Genomic DNA, 25548 nt, shown 5'->3' on the forward strand with positions numbered 1-25548 from the left:
GTAGTTTCCCCAAAGATATTCTTCTAATAAGAGACGGAGCTGGAACATGACCCCGTCTGTCTGTCAGAAAGTCTGTTCTTATCCTGCACATCACGGTCCCACCCAGCAGGCAACTTGGCCCTTCAACATATGTGCTCAATAACGTCCCTCTCTTTGCGACCCTTCGGATTGTAGCCTGCCAGGCTCCTCTGTCCATGGGATTTTTTCAGGCAAGAATACTACAATCTCTGGGGTTGTAAAGAATCAGACAAGACTGAGCACGCACGTACTTACATGCATGCTTGGGCATTCAAAATGCATCTTCAGATCTAGGCTGCATACTGCTCCTTTCTAGAAATGTCTGAGCCACTGCTCTTCATTGGTTCCTCTCCCCTTCCCTCTATGCCCTCCTTCTCAATGCAATTTTTAAAAATCTCTTATTTAGTTCTCTGTGTCTTTGAACTTTTATTCATGTGCATTTCCATCTCTTTATTTTGGTATACTGCATTCAAGGTAATTTCTTCAACTTTATTTTCCAGTATTGCAGCTGTTCCTAATCTGGTGCTTAATTGAGTTTTTCTTTTCAATGCCTTACTTCTAGAAATTCTATTTCTTTCTTAATGCTCTTTTTCATGGCATCTATGCTGTTATTTTGATTTCTAAGCTTATTAAAATTTTTTAAAATTTCTACACTTATAAAATATCATATTTATAATCACAAATGTTTATTTTGTGATTTCTTTCAGATTATTCTGCTATTTAACATTCTCAGCGTGTTAATCTCCTGTTTATTATGTTTGCTAACTCTCCTTCATAATGGCTGATTCCCTCTTTTTAAAAATAACTATTTATTTATTTGTATTTATATGTATTTATTTGTACCAGGTCTTAGCCATGGTACAAGGGATTTTTGTTGTTGTTGTTGCGTCATGAGAACTCTCAGTTGTGACATGTAGGGTCTAGTTCCCTGTCCAGCCATCAGACCTGGGTCCCCTGCTTTGAGAGTGTGGAGTCTGAGCCGCTGGACCACCAGAGAAGTCCCTGATTCCCTCTTTTGAGTAGACTATTTTATAATTGTACTCATCTTTACTAAGGGTTGCTTTTTCAGTGGGAGTCCCAGTGAGCCCTGGGTTAAGAAAATCTTGCATTTGTTTTGGTCACAGCTCTATCACTTTCCCTGGAGAAGGAAAGGGCAACCCACTCCAGTGTTCTTGCCTAGAGAATCCCAGGGACGGAGGAGTCTGGTGGGCTGCCGTCTCTGGGGTCGCATAGAGTTGGACACGACTGAAGCGACTTAGCAGCAGCAGCAGCAGCAGCCAGGATTCTTGCCTGGAGAATTCCATAGACAGAGGAACCTGGCTGGCTACAGTTCAGGGGGTCGCAAAGAGTGACACAACAAAGGATGCACAGATGCATGCATGCTAGAGCTTTCAATGGCTCTCAACCGCTTTGTAGGTTCCCTTCTTGACTCCAGTTTCACAATCCATGCGAGCAGGATACATTGAGACACGATGCCTGTTTGTGGTGCATGTCCACCACAAACAGAGTTTTTATCCTTCATGGTGACTTTTCCCCCACGTGCCCACAGTCTCACAACTTCTTCAAGCAAGTGGCCCACATTTTCCTAATGCTGTATTTATTGCCGGAGCCAGCTGCTCCAGGGCTTTCCTCACAGCCCTCCAACCCCCACTTTTAGCAGGAGTGTCCTTGTGCAAAACCTGCCAACTCCTTGACTCAATTAGGCAACACTGGATCCCTTCCATCTCCCCCACTGCCCTGTGTATCCTTATATAAAACCCCTTTACTCGAGTTAACGAGCAGAAGGTAAGAGTGACGGGGTGTCTCAAACTGGTGCTGCGCGGTGCGGTGCTCAGTGGCTTCTGTCATGTCCTCTGCATGTCCAGGGACTCTTTGCAACTCGGAGCCCACCAGGCTCCTCTGTCCATGGGACTTCCGGACAAGAATATTGGAATGGGTTGCCTTGCCCTCCTCCAGGGGATCTTCCCAACCCAGGGATCAATCCCGAGCCTCTTACACGCCTGTCTCCTGCACTGGCGCCTTACCACTAGCGCCACCTGGGAAGCCACAGAGTGGTGATGTTTGAGCTCAAATTTTAATGACAAAAGGGAGTCAGCCCTGAAGCTATCAGGGCAGGTGGTCAGCAGAACGCAACTTCCTGTAATTCGGAAACTATTTCCAAATATGAGAGATTTTTTAAATTAAGGTATTAGAGCCAAGGAGGAGAAGGAGAAGTAGGGAGCAGAAAGAGAAAGTAAAGGAGAAAGAGGAAGAGAAAGAGGAAGAGACTGAGGAGCAGCAGGAAGGGGTGGGGGAGGGGAGAGGGGAGGAGGGGGAGGGGAGGAAGACTGTGCACGCTGAGTCCGCACACACATCCACAGGCTCACCTGCAACATGATTTCACTGTATAAACACACCGTCAGTGTCGCTTTTGTCGTAAGATTTCCAATCTGACAGTGCCTTCAAAACTTTAGTTTCACTAAGTAATTTAGTTGTAGGAAGCTAGTTCGTGTGTGCTCAGTCCCTCGGTTGTGTCTGACCCTTTGTGACCTCATGGACTGTAGCCTACGAGGCTCATCTGTCCATGGGATTCTCCAGGCAAGAATCTTGGAGTGGGTTGCCACTTCCTCCTCCAGGGGATCTTCCCGGCCCAGGGATCGAACCCCCGTCTCCTGTGTCTCCTGCATTGCAGGCAGATTCTTTTCCAGTAAACCATCAGGGCAGCCTAAAGAACCAAACAATTTGCTTTGAAAAAACATAGGGGACTGGATGGTGCAGTAACCGTCCATCTCCTTTAGCCCTCCCCTGGTGCGTGGTTTCATCCCCTCTCATAGCACTCAGGCCACCCTTGCCCCTTTTGGCCTTGTGACTTGTCACCTGGAACTCCCACCGCTCATCACCTCTATCTTTTGATAACTTACATCTCAGAGAACAAGGGACCCAGCTCAACCACCCCACCAGGCAATGAGCCACAGGTCTCAGCCAGTTGAAGGGTGGACACCTGGGGTCAGGTGCAGCTGGAGAGGAGCGAGAAGGACAAAATATTGGTGTCTGAGCCCCGGGGGGAGTGGGTGGAACAATGTCCCTTAAAGGGGCTGTGGGTGTGAAAGATACTCTCAGGCTCAGTCTGTCAAATGTAATCGTGAACACTTCGTCCTCCAAAAGGCTCAGTGGTAAAGAATCTGCCTGCAATACAGGAGACCAGGTTTGATCCCTGGGTTGGGAAGATCCCCTGGAGAGGAAAATAGCAACCCACTCCAATATTCCTGCTGCTGGTGTGTGACTGTGTGTGTGTGTGTGTGTGAGACAGACATCAAAAGAAAGAGAGAGAGGAAAGAAAACACCAGACTCTGTACTGTTCCTTTCCTCTGGACCAGCTTGGTGGTGGTTTAGTCACTCAGTCCTGTTCGACTTTTGTGACCTCATGGATTGTAGCCCACCAGGCTCCTCTGTCCATGGGATTCTCCAGGCAGAGAAACACTGTTTCTGCCCTGCCACCCAACTCCACAGAGAATGTTCCTGGAGTCCGTTTCTTGCCACTCTGCTGGTTTCGCAAGTCACTCTCACCTGCTTCACAGTTAGCCTTCCGCGGCTGTTAACTGCAAACTCTGATGGTCGAATCCCATCCTTTGCAGGGTCTCTTCCGGCTCAGACAGTAAAGAATCTGCCCGTCATGCAGGAGACGAGAGTTTGATCCCTGGGTTGGGAAGATCCCCTGAAAAAGGAAATGGCTACCCACTCCAGTATCCTCGCCTGGAGAATCCCATGGACAGAGGAACCTGGAGAGTCCATGGGGTCGCAAAGAGACGGACAATGAGTGACTGCCTGACACACACTTCGGGCTCCGAAGTCCGTGGTTCAGTGGTTCAGGACAAATCTGACCGAGGAGGCGCATTCTGGCAAAACTGCCTGCAGGGCCTTCCAAATGGATTTGAAAACGCTTTGAGGCAAAACCGTGTGCCTCGCGCCCTCTTGTGGGCAGATCTGACATCGCACAGCCTCAGCGCCTTGAGGAAATCAACAAAATTTAAAGATGACGGGTAACGCTGACCTGGGAGCTCACTCAGCGAGGGCGCTGATCTGCGCTAACGCCTGTCACCTGCGGTGACCGCACGCCCCCTGCCCGGCGGTGGTGATGTTATTTCCTCTTAGAGCAGAGAAGGAACCCAAGGCTGAAGCCAGCAGTCCAAAGTCACGCAGCGCACAGGTCACAGAGGGACCCAACTCACGGAGAAGGATTCCAAGAGCTGTCCTCACGAGTCAGCGTGAGGCCTCAGAGGCCTCATCAGAGGAAAATTCCTTCACATGTTTTTGAAAATGGAAAACCACGTTGGAGATCGTCTTGTCAGCATTGCCCCCAGTGGCCCATTATCTGGAGGGCATTCTGCATGAGGGTAATAAGGTTGTGGGTATGTGATGGTGGCGGTGGGCAGGCAGACTATCCCGTGATCAAATGAAACACTGGGGTGAAAACAAATTTATGGTGACACTTGGGTCTTCAGGGCTTCCCTGGTGGCTCAGATGGTAAAGAATCTGCTTGCCAATGCAGACTTGGGTGTGATCCCTGGGTCGGGAAGATCCCCTGGAGAAAGAAATGGTCACCCACTCCCCAGTATTCTTGCCTGGAGAATTCAAAGGACGGAGGAGCCTGGCGGGCTATAGTCCATGGGGTCGCAAAAGAGTCGCACATGACTGAACGACTAACACTAACACTTTCTGTCTTCATGGTGCTAATGTGTGTGGATAAAGAAAGTGGTGGGATGTGCTTCATAAATCTCAAACTCATCAGATCGGGGCTTCTCATTATATCTTTGGAGGAGGAAATGGAAACCCACTCTGTGGGGTCAGCACTCGGCGAGGGAGCATGCTCATTATATCCTGGTTCCTCAACCTTATAACACTCTGGGCCAGATAATTCTTTGCTGTGGGGACTGTTCTATGCACTGAGGTATAGTTAGCAGCATTCCTGGCTTCATCCCTGGCTTCCATGCCAGGACAGCCCCCATTCCCAAGTCCTGATAACCAAAATTATCTCCAGGGACTTTCCAAGCAGTCCAGTGGATAGGAAAACATGCTTCCACTGCAAGGGGATCTGGGTTCGATTCCTGTTTGAGGAACAAAGATTTCACATGCCATGTGGTGTGGCCAAAAAATAAAATAAATTAAAATATTTTTAATTTAAAAAAAAAAATTATCTCCAGACATGGCCAGCTGTTTCCAGAGAGACAAGCCTGAAACTACTGCTTTAGACCATAGAACTCTTTTCTTTGTGGGGCAACTCAAAGGACTAATGTTCCAGGGAATTCACTTCTGGAAACACTGACTCAGTTCATTTATGCTCAGTTTATGGGAGAGGAAATGAAGGCCTGGGGAAATGAGGTGACTTGCTCGTGTCCATCATGTAACTTGAGTGATGTGTGTGAAAACTAAGTCTCCAAATAAACCCTGGTTCTTTGGGCTTTAAGACTAGCCTAGCTTCTCAGGTGATGCTGGCAGTACGGGCCGGGGATAGGATCGGGGACAGCCCTAACTCAGCTCTGCGAAGCGCTATCTTTTCACTGGTGCTGCTTCACAGCTACTCAAATACTGGACACATTTTCTCCTCTCTTATTGAGGCAGCTTATGGACCCAGACAGAACATTTGGACACTCACAGCTCATGGACAGACCAGCTCATGGCTGACCCTATGGTCAAAGTCCTACCGTAATGAATTTCTGTTTTTCAAACAAAAGAAGAAGGCTAAGTTCAGAAAGAGTCCCTTGTCCTTACTGAATTCTCCAATAGTCCCCTTTCCTCACGGATTTCATGACAGTCCTAGTGTTGGGGCAAAGTCTGCATGTCACGCTTTCTTTCCCTGCAGAACCTTTGGAATGGGGGCAGATTTCCATTTATTGAGGCTGATTTGAATGTGCAGTTAGGATTGCAGTATAGATGGCAGGGGAGTCAGGGGACGTTGGCAGAGGGGCACCACTGTGCCTTCTGAGACCAGGACTTCACAGGAGCGGGAGGTTGGACCAGGTACCAATTTAGGTTTTACTCTGCCTCTCCACAGGTGGCGCTAGTGGTCAAGTATCCACCTGCTAATGGGGGAGATGGTTTGATCCCTGGGTCGGGAAGATTCTCTGGAGTAGAAGTAGCAGCCCACTCCAGAATTCTTGCCTGAATTCCATGGACAAAGCTCCATGGACAAAATTCCATGGACAGAGGAGCCAGGTGGACTACCATCCATGGGGCCACAAAGAGCTCAGACACAACTGAGCAACTGAGCACTGCCTCACCATGAGTTTAGTGTGTAGTCCATTCTAAAAGCCTCTCCGTCCACTCCAACTTGAGGTTTCTACCACCTAGATTCCACCCTTGGGGGAGAGAAGGTGTTCTGTGGCCAGCCGTCCCTGGCTTGGGCTGATGAGCGTTTGATGCGCTGCAAAGCTGCTCCCACCCCTGAAATGCATACACGTGGTATCAACAACATTCACCGTCACTTGCATCATGCTGTCACCTCCATGTGGCCAGCACTGTTCTACAAGCTTTACACTTGCTGTTGTTCAGCTGCTGAACTGTGTCTGACTCCTTTGTGACCCCATAGACCGTAGCCTGCTAGGCTCCTCTGTCCACGGAATCCTCCAGGCAAGAATACTGGAGTGGGTTGCCATTTCCTTCTCCAGGGGATCTTCCTGGAGCAGGGATTGAACACTGAACCCCACCTTTCCTGCATTGGGAGGCAGATTCTTTACCACCAGCGAAGCCCATATTTCACACTTGCTACTCATTTAATCCTTACAACAACCCCACATGGCAGATGCTGCTATTATGTTCATTTTACAGATGAGGAAACTGAGACATAAGCCTTCCATAACTTGCATAAGGTCGTAGACTAGTAAGAGTCAGTTTTGAAACCCAAGAGGTCTGAGGCTCTGAACCTCTGTGCTGTCTGGCACCCACACCCCCCACCCCAGGTCTAAAAACAGCCCTGGGAGCCCCACCTTTAAAACGATAAAGACAGTGAAGATTTACCAGCAAACACTCCTGTACAGTGTGTTGCTTTGTAATGACTGGAAAAGCAAGAAAACCCAACTCTTCTTTATAAAAAGGTGACAGGTTATCCTTAGTGAAAACGACATGTTTATACTCTGATCGACCACCTTCCTAAAGGGTGATTTTCTAGATAATGATAATTATTGATTAGCTGCTTCTCTTCCCACGGAGACACCAAATCGGGCTTGAAGTACTGTGGATTTTGGTAGCTTTGATATACACATGCATCATTGTTTGAGGCTCAAACTCAAAGCAAGACTGCCACCTGCTGTAGAGATGGGCTGATACTTTTTTCTCTTTCCTAAAACCCTGTTAACTGTCATAAAAACAAAGAAGGGAGAGAGGAGATGATCAATTTCAATCACTCTCCTTAAGTGTTGAGTCGATGCCTAGCTGTGGTCATGGCCAAAGACACAATTGTGTTACTGCATTTCTTCTCCCAATTGAGCATAGGTCTTCATTGAGCATAGGTCTGAAGTCTTAATCACAACACTGATGCCTGGACAACAGAACATCAGCTTCTTTCAACCCCACTGCTTCCACTGCAGGTTTAGCCCTTGCCTGAACCTGGATGGCCTCCAACTGATCACCCAGCCACTGTGTCTTCCCCTGAACACACCCTTCTCCAAGGTGATCACTTTTAAATGTAGACCTGAGCATGCTGAAGCTGAAGTTCCAATATTCTAGCCACCTGATGTGAAGAATCGGCTCATTGGAAAAGACTCTGATGCTGGGAAAGACTGAAGGCAGGAGGAGAAGGGGATGACAGAGGATGAGATGGTTGGAGGGCATCACCGACTCAATGGGTATGAACTTGGGCAAACTCTGGGAGTTGGTGAGGGACAGAGAGGCCTGGTGTGCTGCAGTCCATGGGGTCGCAGAGCGTCAGACGTGAGTTATCAACTAAACAACAAAGAGCATGCTACTCCCCTTCATGTATCCTCCAGTGGGCTCCAGGTTCATACAGATTTAAACCTGGACTTGTTCCCATGGCCTCTGCGGCCTTAGGAGATCTAGCTCCTGACCGCTCTCGAATCACTGCCAGGCTGCCCCAGGCATGATCTGGTCTGGGGACAGAGCAGGCATCTTTGGACCTTGGGCCTTTTGCATTTGCCATTTTTCCTGGCAAGGAAACTTCAGGCCACAGACATTTGCATGCCTGTCTACTCTTTGCTATCTATGGCCCAGAATCAAAGTCATTCCGCCAGAGAGAATTTCTGGCCATTCATTTTAAAACAGAAAATCTCAGTCTCTACTACAATGTGCGCTCAGTTTCTCAGCACGTCTCTTTGCAGCCCCACGGACTGTAGGTCACCAGGCTCCTTCATCCACGGATTCTCCAGGCACGAATACTGGAGTGGGTTGCCATTTCCTGCCAGGATCTTCCAAACCAGGAATCGAACCCATGTCTCCTGTGTCTCCTGCACTGGCAGGTGGATTCTTTCCGCTGAGCCACCTGGGAAGCCTCTACTTCTACCACATAACAGATGCACAATAAGTGTTCCTCTTCGTCCTTTCTCCAGACATCCAAGGCTCTAGTGCTGCTAACACAGACAAAGCCATGGGTAGAAAGAAAGATCATTTGAAGTCCTCACCTGCCCCCAGTTCTGAAGTTGGTACAGAACTGGGAGAACATATTTGCCTGTTAGTGTAAGTTAGTAAAGCTGGGAAGACCAAGGGGATAGCCATAAGTAGGTGAGTTCAGCTTGTGTCCAGCGAGGCTGAGATTCTCAGGACAGGGGAGTCTAGTTGGAATACCGAGAACCTTGTTAAAGGAACTGGACTAAACTCAGGGAAGGCTGGGGGCCACAGCCACCCTTCCCCCACAGTCCCACCTGTTCATCCTTACATCCTTACCCAGCTGCCCACGCCCTGGGTCCCTCACCGCTATCACCAATCCACATGTATAAAAACAAACACTTCAGATCCAGACTAGCTCTTTCCTCTCAGGCTAAAAGTCAGAGAGGGGTCTCAGGGCCCAGAGTAGTGGAAGGAAAGGCAGGATGTTTCAAGGCCAGACCGGAAGTAGTGGGCATCACCTCCCCGTGAATTTCACTGGTCCCTCTTTGGCTACATTGGCTCAACCAGATGCAGGAGGCTAAGACGGTGTACCCAGGAGGAGAAGAGCAGATATTGGCGAACATGCTGCAAGCTATAAACACATCTTTCCTTTTGTGTTTTATAGGCCCATGGTTATAATGGGAGCCATTGTCCATTCCCTTGATATAATGAAGATTGTCCACCAGCTACTAATAAGCCATCTTCTACTGACTTTTGATTGAGAAGCTATCCCCAGGGCCTCCCCCTTTAGGTGGGAAGACAAGGTACTCTCGTTTGATCCTCATGGGGCCCATAGTGAACAGAGTTCAGGGGAAGGAGTTCAGATCCGGGTAACTGGAGTCTGGGGTCCAGCCCTTTCCCCACGTCACCTTTATCTGCCTGGCAACAGTACCCACTCAACAAGTGGCCAATGGAATGGCTGCTTCTTTTTTTTTTTTAATTGGGGTTATTTACTTTACAATGTGGTGTTAGTTTCTGCTGTATAATGAAGTGAATCAGCTGGATGTATACACATATCCCCTCCCTCTGAGAACCCCCTCCCTCCCACGTGCCCCGACTCCTCTAGGTCACCACAGACCACCGAACTGAGCTCCTGGTGCTATTCAGCGGTTCCCTTTAATGTTGAAACTTGTTTAAAGTGAATGGGACCGAAGGCAAGAATGATAGAGTGGGGGAATGGAAGTGGCTCAGCTGGTGAAGAATTCTCCTGCAAGGCAGGAGACCCCAGTTCAATTCCTGGGTCGGGAAGATCCCCTGGAGAAGGGCACCCACTCCGGTATTCTTGGGCTTCCCTGGTGGCTCAGTTGGTAAAGAATTCACCTGCAATGCGGGAGACCTGGGTTCAATCCCTGGGTTGGGAAGATCCAGTGCAGGAGGGAATGGTTACCCACTCCAGTATTCTTGCTGGAGAATCCCATGGACAGAGGAGCCTGGTGGGCTACAGTCCACAGGGTCACAAAGAGTTGGCCCTTTCACGTCACTTCAGGCAGGTGGAGAAGGGGACGCTTCCCAGTGAGCAGTTAGAAGCTTTTCTGTCCCTGCCCGGGTGTGGCAGGAAGCCTTTACAGGCCCAGGACTCTGGACAGTGGGCCGGTGACTTCATGCGTCCCACAGACTCCTTGCAGCCGGCTTCCTCTTCTCACCGAGAGGGACGTTGTGAGCCTGTCAGGGGGGAGTTGGGAACTTCAGTCCCAGTCACCATGGTGCAGTGGGTTTCAGGCCAGCCAGATGCCACATACAGGAAGCCTCCATCACGTGACTTCTCAAGGTCTTCTCCAAAGGGGGATGTGAGGGAGAACTGCAATGCCTCATTGTCAACATCCTTGTGAGATGTTTCCTCAAAACAAACATTTAAGGGCCTCTCTCTTGAAATAATTCCCCAACTGGTTTGGGAAGAAGAAGCAGAGTTCTCTTTTTCACTTCACCAGGAACTCAAACAGTGTGTTCATGAGCGATGCCATGGGAGGCAGAGTGCAAACACAGCTGGAAAACCTCAGCCTCAAACTGAGAAACACACTTCCCCGCTTCCTCACACAGGAAGGGGCAGCTCTCCGGTCCAGAGGGATCCCAGAGATTAACCACAGAGCTGAAGCCAGTCCTGAGCTCTTCTCTACATCATGTTAGGCCTCTGCCAGGCCCTCCAGGGGCCTCGCACCCCAGGTCCACCGCGACCCTCATCCAGCTGGGTTCCTGCCTCCATGCCCCGCCTGGGGTCAGCCAGCCCTCTGCTGGGTGATTTGTTTTCATGTCAGATCCTCATATCAACTACACACTGTTATCATCCCCTTATTTCCAAACAGCTCAGGTCATGGATGTAGTGTGGTCAGAGTCCCTTGGGTAAGAAGCGCAGATGTGGGATTTGGCCCATAGTTTCAGCCAATAATTCTCACCCAAGTCAACACAGCAGAACATCCTTGGGAAGGTTCACCTTCCTCACCCCACGTGCCCTGGTATAACTCCCTAACTGCAGGGCATTGGCCTGTAACGCACATGTTGCTGGGATTGTCCAAGTGAAGAATACAAAGGCAGAAAGTTAATCACTGGGACCCGGGTTCTGCATCTCAGTGCCCCACAGTGCACCATCGTCTGATGAGAAACACCAGGTATTCATCTTCCTCCAGCAATCGAGGAAGAATCACATGGGAAAACCAGGCAGGGAGTAGATCCTACTAGAGGGCAATCTATGTCACAACAAGGGCCTCTCAGGTGGCTCAGTGGTAAAGAATCCACCTGTCAATGCACGAGACCCAAGAGGCTCAGGTTCAATTCCTGGGTTGGAAAGATCCCCTGGAGGAGAAAATGGCAACTGGCTCCAGTATTCTTCCTGGAAAACCTTGTGGACAGAGGAGCCTGGTGGGCTGCAGTCCGTGGGGTTGCAAAAGACAGACACGACTTAGAAACCAAACAACAAAAGTCACAAGAAATTACTTCCCTCCAAGATGCTGCACGTGAGCTCAGGCCACTTCTCTGTTCCAACAGGTACCTTACTGAGATGGAGCCTCTATGACCACGGCTGGGAGGAACCACAGTCCAGTCAGATCTGTAGACTGGCTATTCCAATGGCTACCTTCTCCTCAAAACAAAAATTCACAAGTATCACTTCCTGGGTAGCTCCGGTACACTCTTCCTCAACATTGAAGATGTGTCACACACCCGTGCGCAGGCACAAATACACACTCACACAGACCCACACACTCACCAGTGCCTTACAGACATGGCAGCCTGAACGCAGAGCCCTTCAAGCAATGTGTGAGCCACATCAACTCCCGCAAATAAACAAACACAAGGGAAGGATGGGATTCGGCACAATGCCACCAACTTGGGTGTGACCAGCTCTTACAAGTTAAAGCTGTTTTTGTTGTTATCATCTCCAAAAGAGACCACGGAAGAAGTGGAGGCTGTGACACAGTCTTTGGAAGCAGGCAGAATACACTACCTGTGGGAACCTAAGGAAGTTATTTCTCTTCTCTTAAGTCCCAGGGTGCTCACCTGCAAAGAGGAGATAATGACATGAACCTCGTGGAGCTGTTCTCAGGAATATCAACATGTCCCCTGGCCTCTGAGTTCCTAAGAGGGAATGTAAGTTATGGGCAAGACTAAAACATTATTAGAACTTCCCTGGTGGTCCAGTGGCTAAGACCCCTCACTCCCAATGCAGGTTGCCTGGGTTCCATCCCTGGTCAGGGAACTAGATCCCACATGACACAGTTAGACCCAGCGCAGCCAAATAATAAATAAATAAAATATTTTAAAATAATAAAACACTGTCTTAAATTTCATCTCACTTATCTTATCTTCAGTTCAGTTGCTCAGTCATGTTCAACTCTTTGCAACCCCATGGACTGCAGCACGCCAGGCTTCCCTGTCCATCTATGTGCCTACATTTCTATTTAATCGAGATCCAGCTTAAACAATGAAAAGGGACCCTGCTTTGGCAGAGGTACCTGGGACAAGAAAACATGGATAGAATGAGAGAATACCAGTTTTACAGGAGACACTCATTTCTTGCATGGACTCAATTTCACCCCAGGGCAACCCCGGTGGCTCAGCAGTAAGGAATCCACCTGCCAAAGCAGGAGATGTGGGTTCCACCCCTGGGTCTAGAAGATCTCCTAGAGGAGGAAAGGCAACCCACTCCAGTATTCTTGCCTGGAGAATCCCATGGACAGTGGAGACTGGCGGGCTACAGTCCGTGGGGTCACAAAGAGTCAGACACGACTTAGTGACTAAACAACAACATTAACCCACTGAACGAAACACACACATACACAGGGCTGGGTGGGGCGAGGGAACCACCTGTCCCACTTTACTGCTGGCCAGTGATGTTTGACAAGTTCATCCCGAGCAGGTTTACTTAGGGCATGGGAATATGCCTGGGGATATGACACCACATTCCAGACTAAAGATGTGCGGAGAAGGGACCCAGCCCCAGGGCTCTTTCCCAAGCAGGAGAAAGTATATAGGAGATGGAAGAAAAAATAAGCTCACATGTTTCAAGAAAGCATGCAAATATAAGAAATAATAGGAAAAAGGGGTTCATAAAGGTTTAGTCATTCACCTAAGCTTGTTAATGGAACGTCTGTGATTGTAGTTATTACTAGCATCACATTGTTCATTAACAGCATTTCCCCTGTATTTGAAGACGTAAATAGCTTATTTATGTTTTCAACTACTTTATGTTCAATTTTATATCTACAAGACAAAGTTCTGAAAGGCAGGGATAAAGTTCTAGTCACCCACACATCCCCTGACTATGTGGAATAGAGCTGACAAGAGGTTTGATTTGTGCCCTTTGAAGGGCGCCATCTAGAGGCAAGTAATTCAAATGGCACCTCCATGCACCGCTAAGCAACTCAAAACTCATCCATCCATACACACATGGAACTGCAAAAGTAAGGCATACCCCCGACACAAACCCTGGAAGAAGTAAAGTCTCTATGATACAGTTACAAAATTGAATTTGCGTCAGAAACAAAGCCTGAGAAGACAGATTTTTGCTTGCAGTTTTTGTTCATTGAAAGTACCATTTCTTTCACAAAACAAGCTTTATAGGAATAGGAACTGAGTAATCATCTTGTCAGTTACAATTCATAAAAAATAGGCTCCACCATTAGCTAAATACAACCATTCAAATACAATTTAAGAAGTATCAAAAAACCCTAAAAAAAACACCAGTAGCAGCAAAAACATTGAACATTTGTAAACAAAATCACCAGTAACAGTTCAGTTCAGTTCAGTTGCTCAGTCCTGTCTGACTCTTTGCCACCCCATGGATTGCAGCACGCCAGGCCTCCCTGTCCATCACCAACTCCCGGAGTGCACCCAAACCCATGTCCATTGAGTTGGTGATGCCATCCAACCATTTCATCCTCTGTCATCCCCTTCTCCTCCTGCCTTCAATCTTTCCCAGTATCAGGGTCTTTTCAAATGAGTCAGCTCTTTGCATCATGTGGCCAAAATACTGGAGTTTCAGCTTCAGCATCAGTCCTTCCAATGAATATTCAGGACTGATTTCCTTTAGGATGGACTGGTTGGATCTCCATGCAGTCCAAGGGACTCTCAAGAGTCTTCTCCAACACCACAGTTCAAAAGCATCAATTCTTCGGCACTCAGCCTTCTTTATAGTCCAACTCTCACATCCATACATGACCACTGGAAAAACCATAGCCTTGACTAGACGGACCTTTGTTGGCAAAGTAATGTCTCTGCTTTTCAATATGCTGTCTAGGTTGATCATAACTCTCCTTCCAAGGAGTAAGTGTCTTTTAATTTCATGGCTGCAGTCACCATCTGCAGTGATTTTGGAGCCCAGAAAAATAAAGTCAGCCACTGTTTCCACTGTTTCCCCATCTATTTGCCATGAAGTGATGGGACTGGATGCCATGATCTTAGTTTTCTGAGTGCTGAGCTTTAAGCCAACTTTTTCACTCTGCTCTTTCACTTTCATCAAGAGGCTCTTTAGTTCTTCACTTTCTGCCATAAGGATGGTGTCATCTGCATATCTGAGGTTATTTATATTTCTCCCAGCAATCCTGATTCCAGCTTGCACTTCATCCAATCCAGCGTTTCTCACGATGTACTCTGCATGCAAGTTAAATAAGCAGGGTGACAATATACAGCCTTGATGTACTCCTTTTCCTACTTGGAACCAGTCTGTTGTTCCATGTCCAGTTCTAACTGTTGCTTCCTGACCTGCCATCAGGTTTCTCAAGAGGCAAGTCAGGTGGTCAAGAGTCCCATCTCTTTCAGAATTTTCCACAGTTTATTGTGATCCACACAGTCAAAGGCTTTGGCATAGTCAATAAAGCAGAAACAGATGTTTTTCTGGAACTCTCTTGCTTTTTCAATGATCCAGCGGATATTGGCAATTTGATCTCTGGTTCCTCTGCCTTTTCTAAAACCAGCTTGAACATCTGGAAGTTCATGATTCACATATTGCTGAAGACTGACTTGGAGAATTTTGAGCATTACTTTACTAGTGTGTGAGATGAGTGCAATTGTGCGGTAGTTTGAGCATTCTTTGGCACCAGTAACAACTTTACTCTTAATAACAAAGAATCCACAGTCTCAAAAAATATTAAATATATATAATAAAGAGAATATTGGTCATCTTTTTTCTTAATAGACAATAGTCAAAACAATGTTATCAACAGGAGACACAAGCGATATGATCGTAAGGCATGTTGCACGGTCTTTCTCGCTATAGTCAAGTACATCATGTCGCTGCAGACGGTAGACTTTCCAGAAGTCTTCTCCTCGCTGTGATCCTCGCACACCGGGGGCACTTGGAGGACTGGAAGCACTGCTTGTGAAAGCAAGCTCTGCATGCTGCAAGCAAGAAGGAGAGCCGTCAGCAAGTGGGTAACTGGTTTCTCAAATATGTAACAGACGCTCATCCCCAGCCTGGGGAGAGAGGACCTGAAGACAAGAGGACTTGTCCCCAGTCGGTCATGAGGATGGGCCTCCCTGGTGGGCCAGTGGTAAAGAATCCACTTGCCAATGCAAGAGACACGGGTTCCATCCCTGCATCGGGAAGATACCCTGGAGAAGGAAATGGCAACCTGCTCCATTTTCTTGCCTGAGGAATCCCATATACAGAGAAGCCTGGTAGGTTACAGTTCATGACGTCACAAAGACCCAGACATGACTTAGCAACTAAACAAAAACAACAACAAGGCCATGAGGACCAGTGAAACAGGCCGAGAGAGCTTGGGTAGCAGACTGCAGTGCCTCCCAGATCCGCTCAAACACCACCCATCGTGGGTGCCGGGAGAGCTGGTGGCTGATGGCTCAGGAGGTGACATCCCTTCTCTGGAAATGGCCCCAACCAGAGAGAGCTGCCTCGATCAAGGTTATGCCCCCTTGGTGGTCCCAGGCCACATCCAGTGACTGGTCAATACGAGGTCTAAAGGCCTGGCTGGCTCTCTGTCCCTAATTTGGGAAAATGCTGAAAATCCACCCCAGCTCTAGAGGCCCCTGAGAGATGCACTGAGCCTTCATGGTAACCATACCATCTTCGACTTCTTCCTTGGCCCAGGCTGCTGCCTTCATACCCTCGTGGGTGTGGAGCCTGAGAACAAACCCTAGGGCAATGGTTCACAAACTTTTGGCACCAGGGACCAGTTTCACAGAAGATAATTTTTCCATGGGTCAGGGTCGGGGATGGTTTGGGGATGATTCAAGTGCATTACATTTATTGTGCATTTTATTTCTATTATTATTACATCAGCTCCACCTCAGATCATCAGGCATTAGATCCCAGAGGTTGGGGACCCCTGCAGTGAACTTGGGGTTGACTGTGATTCAATTACAAAACAGGTGCAGCTGTAACTTGCCCTGATGTAGAAGAATTGGCGGATAGGTCAAACAGGGCCACCTCCTATCTCTGAACCCTGTTCCCTGAGCCATCATCCTTTATCCCCGCCCCACTCATACCTCCTCCCCGTGCACCCAAAACTTTACCAGCTCCAATTCAACAGAGAAGCACACACTAGCATCATTATACCTTAAGGAAATAACACTGTGCTTTAGTTGTTAAGCTTAAGTTGATAGCTCAGCTGGTAAAGACTCTGCCTGCAGTTTGGGAGACCTGGGTTGGATCCCTGGGTTGGGAAGATCCCATGGAGAAGGGAAAGGCTGCCCACTCCAGTGTTCAGGCCTAGAGGATTCCATGGGTCCATGGGGTCACAAAGAGTTGGACACGACTGAGTGACTTTCACTTTCAAGCTTAAGTTAATTTTGTGCTTAAGTTAACAAACTTTATGCTTATGCTATTATACTGCTATTAAACTTACAGTATTATGGTATTAAGATACCTGAACATCTTCTACACGTTGCAGTCTGAAATGGGAAAATGACAGCTGCACTCCGGCAAAATTCACAGATGAAGCCTTTTCCTTGACACAGCTGTAAGAACAGGAGCCAAAGTGAGAGTCTTCACGGGTAATGTTTCTCCTGATGGAGAAACGGAGTCCCACTTTCACAGAACTCTAGAAACACCAGATTTTCACACTTCCCCACCCCAGGTACTGAAATTTGTTATTCTAAAATCCCCTAAATTGGCTGTGGAAGTAACAAGTTTCTGCATTTAAAAGGTTTATATAAATCTGTGAATTGCAATTTTCATAGAAGTCAAAATGAAACGTTCGTCACAGGACAAAAGATAGGCCTAGGCAACATTATCATATTTGCAGAAGGCCACTGAATGTCATGGATACAAGTAACAATTAAAAAGTCTTTCTATGTCAGATGAAAGAAAAATTTCAGTTCGGTATTCTATAAGCCAAGATGGTAAACTCCTCTCACTATACAAGAATTCCAATGATACACAGTTTCAAAAACATCATTTTTTAAGTGTCTGTGATTCCAGCCTCTAGGAGGAACAGAATACTATCTCCTGCTACAATGGATGGATCAGAGCAATAAATGTGCGTCCATTTTGTGTGGACAACTGCATCAGGGTAGTTTGAGGCACCAGAGAAAGATTATGATTTTCAACATGTGTTCTTAAATGATCTCATTTTATTTCTGGGAGCTCCCCTGCAATTCATCAGTCCGTGAAGACACAGAGCTCCTGTCCCACTGGATCCTGAGTCTACGCGGCTGCACTTGGCACATCAGAGCAGACGAGAATGGAACGAGGCCACACGCTGGGCTGCGTGCTCAGACTACCAGTCACTTGGCCCAGGCTTGCATTCCAGCAGGACACTCTTGGTCTGGTACCGAACAGCTCTGCACCTCATTTCACTCATCTGTAAATAGTGCAGGGGCTTCCCCAGGGGCTCAGTGGTAAAGAACCCACCTGCTAATGCAGGAGACGTGGGTTCAATCCATGGACTAGGAAGATCCCCTGGAGAAGGAAATGGCAACCCATTCTAGTACTCTTGCCTGGAAAATCTTATGGACAGAGGAGCCTGGTGGGCTACAGTCTATGAGGTTGCAGAGTCGGACATGACTTAGTGACTAAACTACGGCGATAGAAAGTGTTGCCGGCACTTTCCTCAATTTGTGAGGGTAAAGGAGGCAAGTGCAGAACAGCCCACCCAGGATCGGCTGCAGAAAGGACAGCTCAGGGACACACCCGCCGGGGCAAGGAGGTCTCACCTCACAGCTGGCCACGTGCTCGAGGGAAACTTTCAGAATGTCCTTGAGCAAGGGCGCCAGCAGCCCTTTCTTGACCTTGACCATGTCCTCCAGGGAGAACAAGTGGAGTGCCTCCGTCAAGTGTCCCGGCAGCTGCTCAAACTCCTTCAATGTGCTTCCGGAGAGAAAACCAAGAGGAAATCAGAAACTCACCCACACAGGTCGGGGCAGGAACCCGGGACTGGGGAGAAGGGTTTGTTTTTTCCTGGCTCTCAAAACTGAAATTTTTCAACTCAACTTTAAAAAAAAATAGCCCCAGAAACAAGTTAATCTTACTCCCTACTTTACATTTTGCAAGTTTTGCTTGGAAGCCAGGAAGTTAAAATTCCGTAAATAATGATTTCAAAAAGCTGAATGAGAAAAGTGTCTCTGACAGCTGCCCATGTATACTTTGAGTGAAAGAAAACTTAAAATTTGGTTTTTGAGTCCTGACAACATGTACTGAGATAATAATGACCACTTTATTCAACTCCAGCTTAATTTCAAGCCCATCAGTGTGACTGACGGATATCTCAGGAGAGTTATTGATGCTATGACTCCCAAACCTCGGGCCCAGCACTGATATTAAGACACAAGCATCCAACTGATCTCCAGGAAGATCCCCTGGAGAAGGAAATGGCAACCCACTCCAGTATTCCTGCCTGGGAAATCTTAAGGACAGAGGAGCCTGGCGGGCTGCAGTCCCACAAAGAATTGGACATGACTAAGCAACAACCACAATCCAAGTGCCGCTAGTTAAAGGCACTTGTATGTCCCAAGGGCATTCAGAACAGTATGTAATCTTCTCCCAGCCCCCCTGATCTCTTTCTGAACCCCCTATGTCAGTCAGCAGCATCACCATGCACTGCATTCCCAAGCCTACACTGCACCTGATGCTCTAGGGATGCTAAACCCAGTTTAATTCTCTGCCCAGCTATGGGTGGTCCTCGCTCACACTATTTCCTCGGCCAGAGGGTCCCTGAACCCTCGTTTTTGCTCTGACTTGCTCTTCAAGCTCTGGCTTTGTCCTTAGGAAGCCTTGTCTGCCCACCTCCCCACCTTGTCCCTTAAAAACTACGTGCTGCCCCTCCCCCATGCCCTCAGGAGCACGTGCACAGGCACATGCTTTGGCAATGATCTCTCTGTGCTGACTTCCTCCCCAGACTCTCCCTGAACACGTGTCCTATTGCTTTTTCATCTGAGGCACAGAGTGGATATTCAAGACATATTTGCAGATGGTAAGAACTGTGGATATTGTTTCATGTTACAGAGAAAACTGAGGCCCTGAGGAGAAACTATCTTTTCACCCCAAAGCCAGGAGGTATAGCTCAAGGCCAAATGATTATAAAGGACAAGCTCCTCCCCAAAAAATGTAATTCAGAAGTAGTGCATCATTAAATAAAGATCAGAACTAGAAAGCAGCTTTAGAAGAGAACAAAATTTTTTAAAAACCTATAATCCCAACTGGTAGCTCAGATGCTAAAGAATCTACCTGCAATGCAGGAGACCCTGATTCAATCTCAGAGTTGGAAAGATCCCCTGGAGAAGGGAATGGCAACCATTCCAGTATTCTTGCCTGGAGATTCCCATGGACACACCATGGGGACACAAAGAGTTGGACACAACTGAGAGACTAACATTATGATCTCAGCTATTATAACAAATAATCCTAACTCCTTGAGTAACCTACTTTTCCTCCTCTTAAAAATATCTCTGCTAAATGAATTCATGCCTGGGCCTTTATGGCCATGGCCTCTAAAAGATCATCCTCAGGACATACCTATGGATGTGGTCAGAGATTCAGCTGAAGCTTAGTGTTTAGGTGATTTTTTTTTTAATAACAAAAGATATTTAAAATGTATTAGGTGTTCAGTAATAGGACAATACTTAAATGAATACCACATCATAGTACAGAATATTATACAGCCAGTAAAAGTTGGCATGCCTCTTTATCAGAGTGTTTTAAAAGGCACTGGAACACCCATGAACACAGCAGCACTAGTCACAATAACCAAAAGAAAGCAACCCAAGGTGGATGGATCGGTCAACAAAAGATGGAATATAGAGACAATGTATGTATATTCAACATCACTCCGCCTTTCAAAGGAAATACTGACACAGGCCACAGTGTGAGTGAAGCTTGAAGACATGATGCTACATGAAATGCCAGGCACAAAACAATAAACACTGTATGATTCCACTCATATGAGGTACTTAGAATAGTCAAAATCGTAGAGACAGAAAAGAGAATGGTGGTTCCCACAGGCTGGAACAGAGGATGGAGAACTACTGTGGGTAAACAGTTTAAGGTCTACAAAATGAAAAGAGCTCTGTGGATGGATGGTGATGATGGCAGCAACATGAATGTACCTAACCGCTTAACTGTGCACTTAAAAAGGGTTAGAATGGTAACTTTATGTTATGTGTATTTTACCACAACTTAAATACCCTGGAGAAGGGAAAGGCTACCCATGCCAGTATGCTGGCCTGGAGAATTCCATGGACAAAGGAGCCTAGTGGGCTACAGTTCATGGGGTCACAAAAGTTGGACACAACTGAACGACTTTCACTTTCATTTTTTTTTCAAAATAATAAAATTCCACTGCCTAGGGTTGTTTTATACTTATACTGGTCCATTCTTCTTAACATGTTAAATTCCCTGGTAGTGAGTAAGAACGTTTAGCAACATTGAAGAGAGTGTCTATATCCCCAAGGAAAGGCATGAGATGATCGCTGTGCACTGGTGGAGATGGACCACAAAGCACAGAGGACCAGCAAGAGTGTAGAGGTTATCAGACCTCCCAGCCCAGCCCAGCCCAGCCAGCAGTGGTACCTTTCAGCAAACCTGCAGGTCTTCAACAGCTTCTTGATATGAAATAGCTGCTCCTGGATTTCCTAATGTGAGAAACCAAACAGGGGGGAAAAGTGTAATGTGATAAGTAACACTGGAAATGTACAAGTCAAAATTAAATGTTATTTCTAACCTTGAAATGCTACAACTCTAGAAAATAAGCCTTTGAAATGTACAGTCTATAAAGCATATAGACTGTGCATATATATAAAGCATATAATGCACAGTCTATAAAGTGGCCCATGACTGAGTCCAGAGATCTACAGAGGGCCCAGGAAGGACCCAGGTCTTGGGGAGTCTAAAGCTTACACTATGTCCAGGGCCTTCTTTTTTAAAAAACACCAAACTGTGTACAAAAGAAGGAGATTCTGTGATTGGAGACACCATGGATGTACCTGGAGGACATTATGCCAAGTGAGTGAAGTCAGACACAGAAAGACAAAAACTGCCTGATCTCATTTACACAGGGAATCTAAAAAAGTCAAGTACAGAAAAGCACAGACTATAAGGGTGGATCCTGGAGTGAGGAGGTGGGGAAATGGGGAGATAACTGGTCCAGGACACAGAGTTACAGTTACCTAGGATAAGACCATAGCGTTGGGAAGGAGTTGGACACGAGTTAGCAATTAAACAACAAGGATAAGTCTAGAGATCTCATGTACAGCATGATGAGTATCATTCACGAGACTATTAAAAACTGGAAATTTGTTAAGAGAGTAAGTTTCAGGTGTTCTCATCACATACACAGACAGGTAACCCTGTGAGGGGATGGATATGTTAATTAGCTTGACTATCAATCATTTCACTGTGTATATGTACATCAAGTCATCATGTAGCACCCCTTAAACACACACAATTTTTCTTTAAAAGATGGTGGTGGTCGAGTCGCTAAGTTGTGTCCGACTCTTGCATCCCCACGGACTGTAGCCCACTAGGCTCCTCTGTCCCTGGGATTTTCCAGGCAAGAATACTGGAGCGCAGCCCACTAGGCTCCTCTGTCCCTGGGATTTTCCAGGCAAGAATACTGGAGCGGGGTTGCCATTTCCTTCTCCAGGGGATCTTCTCCACCCAGGGATCTAACCTGGTCTCCAGCACTGCAGGCAGATTCATTACTGACTGAGCTAGCAGGGAAGCCCCATTTAAAAGATAATAAAATTCAAAAGCTAGGTACAAACAAAACTAGGCATAAAGGTAAGATCTGGGTACGTGGCTTTGAAAAGAGCCTAAGCAAGAGGTCTCTGAAGCATAAGATCCAGCTGCTGGATAGTAAGTCCACCCCTGAAAAGCTCTCTCTGGACCCCCTGAGCCGAGGGGAGGCGTCCACTTACTGCCGCAGGGCCCTTTCGGCCGCTGGACTCCCTCCCCCAGGAAAGGTGGCTGCTCACCCTCACTCTGTCCAGTTCCTTGGCCTTCGTGTACAGGCCGTGGCTGACGTGCAGCAGGTTGAAGATGGGCTCATGCCATATGTGGTCCAGCAGGCGTTTGGAGAAGTTGCTGACGTAGTACTTCCGGAAGTCCCACATCCTGAGGATCCGGGCGGGAATGCAGGACTCCGAGTATGAGTGGCAGCAGTCGCAGAAGTACTTCCCCAGGTATTCGCAGTACCGGAGCCGCTTCACGAACTCTGCCGGGGTGCACAGGACGATGAGCACCGGCTCACCTGAGGCCGGAAACCCACCCTCGCCCTGCCCTCGCCCTCAATGCCCGCCCAAGGTCGACTCAAGATGGCTGTTCTGATGCTGCTGAAGCCATGCTGGGGAGAACAGCAGACACTGGAGGCCCTGAGTCATGGAGGGTCATGAGCTTCACTTTTGTGGAATGGGTGCTGGAAAACAGAACCCTCCCCCAAACACTCCTGGATTTGGAAGATGGGCCTTTAAGCTGACACGTGGCCAACAGAACATGAGATTCAAGGTCTGGGGATTTGGTGGGAGTTCAGACCCAACCTCCTATTTGGCAGGAAGACTCTGACAAGCCCGAATCTCTCCAGGCTAATTGTCCTGAAGCCACAAAACAGCCCAGAATTGTATTCTGTGATACCACAGGTATGAAAAATGCTTTTTAATGATAACGCACACTCTGTATGCTATCGGAAAGTAGTACCCTAAAAGAGTTCCTGGATAAATCCATGAGGAATAAATAAAACAGAAAAATGCACAAAGGATGGGAATACATGGGAAGAGAAAACATAACCAGTAAAGATCTGAAAAACATATATGGTGACCCCCATCCCCTACACACACACACAGACACAGACACACAGACACACACACACACACACACACACTCTCTCTCTCTCTCTCTCCTTTGGGGACAATCACTTCCTTAGGCAACCTTTCACTTCCAGGCCAATAAGCCTGGATTAAGTTCCCTGGCTATAAAACCCATAGCATTCTTGACTTTCTCTTTCATTGAAAGTATCACCCAGTTATTTACTTGGCTGATGACATCCTGTCAGCAAGCTCCATGAGGGAAGGAGCACATTCCTATCAACGAATCATCTTCACATCTGAACAAACTCTGGGAGGTACTTTAAAAGTTGGTGGAATCATAGTCACACATCTTCACAGTTTCTGACTCATACATTCAATATTTACTGAGGCACCAGGATACAGTGGTTAACCAGAGAGATATGGTCCCCACTAGACTTTAGCTGGGAAGATGAGTCATTGAAAGAAAATCATTTCCAACTGTGATGCATGGCAGGCACTATCATTCTACCATGGCAGGCATGGCAGGAAGTTCAGATGGATTTATGCATTTTGTTTTTATTTCTTGAGGTGGAGATGCTCAAAGTCTTACTCCATCCCAGAACACCTATCAAAGGCCAAGGGAACCCTTTCCAGCAAATCTCCTCTTCCTAGGCTTCCACAGGTCAGACCTGTGGATGCTCTCACAACAAAATAAGTGATTCCCAGTCTCAACTGGGCAACTCGCCTTTCTGATTGGGTGAAACCTGATTTTGTAGGCCCTGAGGCCACTCCCTCAAACTTTCTCAGAGGAGTCTGGTTAGGTCCTAGGTAAGCCATCCAATCATTTAACAAATATCTTTCAAGTCCCAACTGTGTGCGAGGCATACTTGTAGGAGCAGGAGATAAAGCTAGGAGATAAAAGGAGATAAAACACAGACCACATATTGATAATATGTGTATAATAGGTAACTAATGAGAACCTGCTATATAGCCCAGAGAACTCTATTCAGTGGTCTGTGGTGACCTAAATGGGAAGGAAATTCGAAAAAGAGGGGATATATGTAAACATATAACGGATTCACTGTGGTGGACAGCAGAAAGTAACACAAGATTATAAAGCAAGTATACTTGAATAACAGTCAATTAAAAATAAAACAAACCACGTGTCTGTCCTCATGGAACTTAGAATCTAGTGAGAGACAGATAATAATAAGGAAGATCAATAAGATAGAGTATTTTAGGGAGATAAGGACTTGAATAAAAACAAAAAGGAAGGGGATTATCAAGTGTATGTGTGTGTTTGTGGCCAAGAGGGTGATGAGGTGGAGTTTCAATAGGGCAGCCAAGGAAGACGTGAGAGTGCAGATGGGGAGGAAGGAAGGGAACTGGCCCTGGTTGGGGGAGGGCACGCAGCGTGTCCAGGGGAGGGCATTCCAGGGAGAGAAAAGCACAGATGCAGATCCCTGAGTCAGGAGTGAGCCTGTCACCCTCAAGGACCAGCAGGGAGGCCACGTGGCTTGAGCTCAGTGCCTGAGGGGGCAAGAGCTGGGAGATGAGAGTCGGAAAGCAATGGGCAGTCACAGTGCAGGTCACAGTGGCCTCTTCACCAAAGTGAGGGCAGTGTTATGAAGTGACTGTAACAACTTCTCATCGTAGGCACAGAAACAATGCACGTCCCCCGTTTCTGTGCTATACACTAGGTTCTCACTAGTCATGGGCTTCGTTCATAGTTGTAAACATACGTCAATCCCGATCTCCAACCCCCCACAAAAGAAGGTACAGTCTATTTGTAGGACATACATTAAGTTAACCTTAAATATGTATTCCAATATACATTCAGTTCAGTTCAGTTGCTCAGTCATGGCCAACTCTTTGTGACCCCATAGACTGCAGCATGCCAGGTTTCCCTGCTTCACCAACTCCCAACTCCCAGAGCTTGCTCAAACTCATGTCCATTGAGTTGGTGATGCCATCCAACCATCTCCTCCTCTATCGTCCTCTTCTCCTCCTGCCTTCAATCTTTCCCAGCATCGGGGTCTTTTCCAGTGAGTCAGTTCTTTGCATCACGTGGCCACAGTATTGGAGTTTCAGCTTCAGCTTGCAATATACATCAGTTCAGTCGCTCAGTCATGTCCGACTGTTTGTAATCCCGTGAACCAGAGCACACCAGGCCTCCCTGTCCATCACCAACTCCCAGAGTCCACACAAACCCATGTCCATCGAGTTGGTGATGGCATCTAACCATCTCATCCTCTGTCGTCCTCTTCTCCTCCTACCCTCAATCTTTCCCAG

At 47.2% G+C, this 25548-nt stretch overlaps 1 protein-coding gene across 4 annotated transcripts in view; it reads right to left on the reverse strand.

Moving 5' to 3' along the window:
• Nucleotides 1–13601: 13601 nt before the first annotated feature.
• Nucleotides 13602–25548, reverse strand: part of RUBCNL (rubicon like autophagy enhancer) — a 41799-nt gene continuing 29852 nt past the window's right edge. For 3 of the 4 annotated variants that reach the window (XM_065901835.1, XM_065901836.1, XM_065901837.1), the window contains exons 10-14: nt 22450–22688; nt 21047–21108; nt 18196–18349; nt 16908–16998; nt 13602–15420 (exon numbers count right to left, since the gene is read on the reverse strand). In XM_065901835.1, the coding sequence (XP_065757907.1) occupies nt 15308–15420; nt 16908–16998; nt 18196–18349; nt 21047–21108; nt 22450–22688 (659 nt within the window). In that variant the 3' untranslated portion in view covers nt 13602–15307. Of the gene's footprint in view, nt 15421–16907; nt 16999–17893; nt 17942–18195; nt 18350–21046; nt 21109–22449; nt 22689–25548 lie in introns of those variants that run through there. The other variant, XM_065901839.1, reaches the window with a different exon arrangement.

The sequence above is a fragment of the Muntiacus reevesi genome, chromosome 11 (genome assembly GCF_963930625.1).
Source record: "Muntiacus reevesi chromosome 11, mMunRee1.1, whole genome shotgun sequence".
NCBI lineage: Eukaryota > Metazoa > Chordata > Mammalia > Artiodactyla > Cervidae > Muntiacus > Muntiacus reevesi.